Source organism: Cibotium barometz, chromosome 25 (genome assembly GCF_041138505.1).
Source record: "Cibotium barometz isolate CiBa-2024 chromosome 25, ASM4113850v1, whole genome shotgun sequence".
In the NCBI taxonomy this organism is placed as follows: Eukaryota; Viridiplantae; Streptophyta; class Polypodiopsida; order Cyatheales; family Cibotiaceae; genus Cibotium; species Cibotium barometz.
The window spans coordinates 6346152-6352726 of NC_141070.1; the positions used below are offsets into that span (position 1 = coordinate 6346152).

Genomic DNA, 6575 nt, shown 5'->3' on the forward strand with positions numbered 1-6575 from the left:
ACAGTGCACGCATACCTATAAGGCCCACATTGCCCACTGCCGAGCCCATATATAACATGTACGTGACATGTCGGATGCGCCATGTTGTGGACACAGACACGCAGTCCACCGTCCACGGCGCTTCAGGCGCATGGAGAGGAGCTATTGGTACGCTACACGTGTCCGTGTCGGGCATTGTGAGCGAATGGATGTCATGGCCACGGCCCACATCATACATGCATGCATAGGAGGGACACTGTGTGGACTGCCGCTCCATTTATATTAGTTTGGGAGGTTTTAGCGTTCGCCAATATGAATATATGCCAGCAGCCATTTAGCACCGTATTTTATACAAGCGGTCACTATACTGACCGTAGAACACAGTCTATACGAATATATATGCCAGGGCCCAGCAGCCATTTAGCACCGTAGTTTATACAAGCGGCCACTGTAGTCTGTACACTGTAGTGACCGTAGAACACAGTCTACCTCCGTACGTGAGCTGAGATCTCGATTCTCAGCTGGTTATAAGTTATTTATATATTTGATACATTCCCCAAGTTACATGTGAGGTGGTCTCGTACTCAGTACTTTCTCCCCTAGTTGTCCAGACTCCAGACTCCAACTGGCTCACCTCTATTATTATACATTTCCTCCTCGATGCGCTACATTAATTATGTAACCTTGTATATACTTTAGTTGTAAACATGTATACGTGTAGCATACCTGTTGGCCACAATCAATTTCAGTTAGCTAGAGTGACGCTGACGAGGCTTCAGCTACCCTTCTGTGAAGGGTATAGCAAGTTTTTTTAAAATTTTAGTGTAATTTTTGACGGGCATTTTAAAAATTTGCAAGTATTTTACGGCCAAATTGCTAAAAAACGAGTTTTTTTTTTAAAACGCACAGCTGAGCGATTACAAAATTACAAACTGTATTGCTTTTTAACGGAGTCCCGAGTCCCGACTCCCTATTGCTGCTGCTTATTTAGCAGTGCTGAGTTGCTAGTATTATAAATTATAATATATCCCATGCAGCTCACGCTACTGCTACTGTACTTTTCAATCACCCTTTCCTGCTGTAACTGCTGGGCCGCAACCCCAAAATTTCATTTGAAGCACTCGTATTAAACCTCCATTTCTTTGTTTTAATTGTGAGTGCGGAGATGGGAAGGGCATTACTACTATTTTATTTAAAATTGTGCCTTTTTTCTGTGAAGGTAGGAAAGATGAAACCCCCTCTTGGAAATGGCACTGCCAATATAGTACAAATTTTAGAGGTTCTCATGCTTCAAAAAATTTACCCTCTCGCCCTGCGAGTGCTGTCACTATCTGTTAATTATTTTGTACGTATTGCTACTTTAAGTAGAGGTTTTGCAAACTAATCCATCTCACTCTGCTTTAGTTGTAATCTATCTCACATAGCACATAAAATGAGTGGCAATTAGCCCCAAGTGCACACTGTCTGTTTTGGCACGTCTCTACACATACATGACCATATACACATATATAAAACAGCAGTGATTGCAGCTCCCCACAGTGGGGGCCAAAACACACAGCAACAAGCTGGTGGTGTGGCCAGCTTCTCCCCATCATCTACACGCTCTCTCTCGCAAGTGCCCCCCTCACTGCAGATGGACTCATTTTTTTCCTCAGCTTTCTCAAGCCCAACTGTGTGATCGAGTGCGGTAGGGGCAAAGTTTTCAACGCTCGAGGAAAATAATAAATTGATGAGAAGCCAACGAGGGCACCCAGACCGATAGAAAGCCTTTGCCCCCCCAGTTCTAAGGATTTCCTCCTCCTTGTCTCTGTCTTACACTCTCTCTCTCTTTCTCTCTCTCTCTCTCTCTCTCTCTCTCTCTCTCTCAACACACTCTAGTCTATAACTTGCCTGCTAATGTGTTTCAGTTTTTTTGCTCGTTTCAAAGGCATATATATCCTTGGTGATCCCCTCCGTTTTTGGCCCATCTTTTGAGGATCTTAGAAGGTCCTGGAAAATCCCTTGCCTTATACGCTTCGCCTCCCCGGCCTTCCTTGTACGCTTTTGACATCGCTGATTCTCTAATCCGACCAACAATCTCCATTTGACTATACACCCCCCTCCCCCTGTGTGTGTGTGTGTTTTCTTGCACGTCAACTTATAGGCATTTTTGTAGCTGAGGATTGTGATTGTACCTTAGTTGAGAGTAAACATGGCCAACAAGGAGGCTGAGCAGGCCATGGTTGGCAACTACACAGAGATGGAGCTAGATCGGCAAGATCAGGACGGGCTCACTGACGATTCATTTAAAGGCCGATTGAAGACTTTCCTTTGGGATGGGGGCTCAGTCTATGATGCTTGGTTTAGCTGTGCTTCTAATCAGGTGCACCGGCCCCCCTCTCTCTCTCTCTCTCTCTCTCTCTCTGCATATTCACTCGGAAGGTTCTCCATATTCCTTACATTCTCCTTGATCACTTCTTGCTTATGAGAGCTTCACCTTCTAAATCTCGCCTTACATAAACCTTAACATTGATTGTCGCAAGGCACAGATGCATCTCCTAGCGTACATGAATTTGCATCTTGTAGCTCCATGATCGCAAGGGGCGTCTCCCAATCTAAAGCCAAAGGTGCATGCATACATGTCCACGCGCCTGTCCAAGTTATATATCATCGCAAAGCTAGCCTCATTGAAGAAGCTCCCAATAGTAATATTGAAGACTTGCGGGACATTATAGCATGGCTTAGCTTGAAGCAAGTCCCGAACTCTGAAGCTTAGCTTTCAACCATAAAAGAAGCATGAAGTGTGTCAGCTTGTAACGCAATGGTACATGTGAATGTTTGATTTTTGCAGGTGGCACAGGTGCTCTTGACCCTTCCCTACTCCTTCTCCCAGCTGGGCATGGTATCAGGAGTGATCTTCCAGATATTTTATGGACTTCTTGGGAGCTGGACAGCCTACTTGATTAGCTGCCTGTATGTAGAGTACAGATCTAGGAAGGAAAAAGAGAATGTGAATTTCAAGAACCATGTCATCCAGGTGACTCTGAACCCTTAAGTTTCATTCATCCTAATATGCAGTCCGGGTTCAACTCCCTGATACATGTATATACATATGGGTGTGTCGGTATTTTTGCAGCAATTGCACCAAATCTTAGTTTCAAAACATGTCCCTTTTTCTCCTTATTCATCAAAATATCTGTTCCTTGGCAATTTTTATGATTTCTCAGTTCTAAGATGTCTTGCTTGCTCAGTGGTTTGAGGTGCTGGACGGGCTTTTGGGCCCATATTGGAAGGCTTTTGGTCTTGCCTTCAACTGCACTTTTCTACTCTTTGGATCTGTTATCCAGCTCATTGCTTGTGGAAGGTATGCTTTTTCTTTCATTTTTGGGGATCAGACCTTTGAAAAACTCTGTATGGTGGGGTGTGTTGAAACAGTATTATTAAAACCCCTTACTGCTATCACATGCTGCGCTCACATGGGCTTGTGGTCACAGCAACATTTACTACATCAATGACCACTTGGACAAGCGAACATGGACATACATCTTTGGCGCCTGCTGCTCCCTGACTGTGTTTATACCATCATTTCACAATTATCGGATCTGGTCTTTCTTGGGTCTAGCCATGACAACATACACAGCCTGGTACTTGACAATTGCAGCACTTGTGAATGGACAGGTGGGTAGTCATTCAATATATGCCCTTAAGAAGGCTCTCATATATACGTGGCTACTCTATGTATGTATGCATGCACGTGCACATGCTTTAGATGTGTTTTTTTTTGTCCTAGCCTAGGCCCAAGATCCTCCTGTAGTTTCCATTTTTTATTGCCTGTAGGTGCCTCCTCCCATAGTTACTGTTTTTCACCTTTTCACCGCCCATAGGTGCTTTTTATCCACCCGTAGGCGATGCCACTGGGGAAACACCTTGTGGGGGGTTTTGAACCCAAAACCTCCTGGTCCTTGGCAAACACCTTCACTACTTGGGCTATCACCTCATTGGCATGCCTTAGATGTATTTATGCATGTATGTGTGGAAAGATATTCTTACACTACTCTTCTGACACCTGATCAGGTTCCAGATGTAAAGCATTCTGCACCTAACAAGATGGTCCTTTACTTCACCGGCGCCACCAATATTCTTTACACCTTTGGTGGCCATGCTGTGACAGTGTAATTACTAACATCCTCTCTGGTGTTTTCTGTTAGGATTCAATTGTCCAAACTCATGAGGGAAAAAAAATCATGACATAATGTAGTCGTTGCTGATTTTTATGGGTTATGAGCCAGATAGCTGATTTGTTTATTCATAACATGTACCATGCAGGGAAATAATGCATGCCATGTGGAAACCGCGCAAATTCAAGTGGATCTATCTTGTGGCCACACTCTATGTCTTCACATTGACATTGCCCTCTGCCATATCTGTGTACTGGGCATTTGGAGACCAGCTTTTAGATCACTCCAATGCATTTGCTCTGCTTCCAAAATCTGGCACCAGGGACTTTGCAGTTGTTCTGATGCTGATCCACCAGGTTGCTTAAAGAAACTAACAAATGCATACTAGGCTTTGTTAGATTTAACTAAGATAATGTGCACATTATCCTTACAGTCATAAAGCCATGTGGGTTCCATCCATAAAGATATCTATGCTGTTGTGTGTGCCTGCAGTTTATAACGTTCGGGTTTGCTTGCACACCGCTCTACTTTGTGTGGGAAAAGGTGACAGGGTTTCACACCTCCCGGCACATACTTGTCCGGGCAATAATACGGTTACCAGTTGTAGTACCAATTTGGTTCTTGGCCATCATCTTCCCTTTCTTTGGACCCATCAACTCGGCCATTGGTGCTCTCCTGGTAACATTCACAGTTTATATCATCCCAGCTGCAGCACACATGGCCACCTACCGCACAACATTCGCACGTGAGGTGGGTACAATTGACCGTCCTGAATCCTTAGAGTGATTTTTGGAGTCATGAGGCTCTTTGGAAATGCTTTTGCCCAACCTGCACCTGACTTTGTAAAGTATTGAGTAGTGTGCTAACGTAGAAATTCCTTTGTGTTGTGCTTTTGTAGAGTGCTGTGGAGAAGCCCCCTCGCTTGCTTCGAGGTTGGGTAGCTGTCTACCTCCTAAACATGTTTGTGGTGGTGTGGACTCTAGTTGTGGGATTCGGCTTTGGTGGTTGGGCCAGCATCACCAACTTTGTGCATCAAATCGACTCCTTTGGGCTATTTGCCAAGTGCTACCAGTGCCCACCTAAGAAACTAGCCTCACCACCCCCACCGCCCACGCATTGACCTTTCAGAGCCATGAGTGGGAGACTTTACATCTTAAAGATAGACTTAGTGATCTTTGATGTAAACAATCAAAGCCAAACTTGTTGCCAATATCAACACCAAGTTTGAGCAACTACTACTTGTGAGAAAAAGAATTGCCATAAAAACATTACTTCAAAGATTAGGGCAACCAAAGGCTAAACTCTAATACTACTCAAGGTCCATTGTCTTGTATGCATTGGTATTTTATGGCCGCTCATTCTAGAAAGAAGCAATCATGACATAATAGTATAATTCTATACTATTATCCACACAATTATCTACACATTCCAAATGTTGTACTCTTTCACACTCTTAGAACACATTAATACCAAATTTACTTTTATGGATGCAGACTTGTCGCAATAGGGGCATACAATGAGTGAAAAAAGATATTCAATTAATTAATGGAGGGGAACTTAGATAACATTTGTTATTGTTAGCAAGGTTTGACCTTAGCATCAAAAAAACCTTACGTAATATAATTATTAGTTATTAATTATTACATTTTTATTTCAACGATTGCAATTGTTGCGATCTGGTGATGGTTGGCACTTGCGAGTTGGCATTGCTGCATGCATGCTGCCTTCGAAGGACTAGTACAAGCAATGGGGATGTGGGACAGACAAGGCTACACGCCCAGAGCCCCAAGCCCTGCAGCCTACCCAGGAGCCCAAGGAGTTTCGCCATTACACTTCCAGTCTCAAAAGCACGTCTTCTTCGTCTGTAACGGTGGAGACTTCAACGTCCTCCGACAGAAAAACAACCTTTCAATTAGTTCTCCGAGTCCATAACCAGGAGCCCAAGGAGTTCCGCCATATTACTCTTCTAGTCTGAAAAGCACGTCTTCTTCGTTTGCAGTGGTGGAGACCTCAACGTCCTCCGACAGAAAAGCAACCTTTCAATAAGTTCTCCGAGTCCAAAACCAGGTATGCAAATTCCAATCACACAACCTCAAGCTCAAGAGACACTTTTTCGCAATCAGCGTCGGCGTTGCTGTATTAACCCCTCGGCAATAGAAAAAATGTAATGTTTTTTCCTTAGGAATTTTTCTTTTATTATTTGAAAAAATATAAATTGTATTTATATTTTGAAACTAACTTATTTCTTTTTTGTTGTTTTATGTAGTGAAATGTCAAAAATGAAAAAAAGAGCAAGAGAAACAACGACTGGAAAATTTATAAATTCAACTAATGAAAGCAATGATGTTTCAAGCATAGAACCTAAGAAAAATCGTGGTAGACCTAAGAAGTTGTCTAATGAAGATCCAAAGATTGATCAATCCAATGTTAACTTGAAAG

At 43.1% G+C, this 6575-nt stretch overlaps 1 protein-coding gene across 1 annotated transcript; it reads left to right on the forward strand.

Moving 5' to 3' along the window:
• The first annotated feature begins 1516 nt into the window (after positions 1-1516).
• Positions 1517-5630, forward strand: LOC147624191 (auxin transporter-like protein 4). The gene is made up of 8 exons (XM_086819130.1): positions 1517-2341; positions 2810-2995; positions 3210-3322; positions 3453-3636; positions 4033-4130; positions 4285-4492; positions 4629-4886; positions 5035-5630. Exons 1-8 carry the CDS (start codon positions 2171-2173, stop codon positions 5254-5256), a joined length of 1440 nt encoding a protein of 479 aa, XP_086675256.1. The 5' UTR covers positions 1517-2170; the 3' UTR covers positions 5257-5630.
• The last annotated feature ends 945 nt before the right edge of the window (positions 5631-6575 follow it).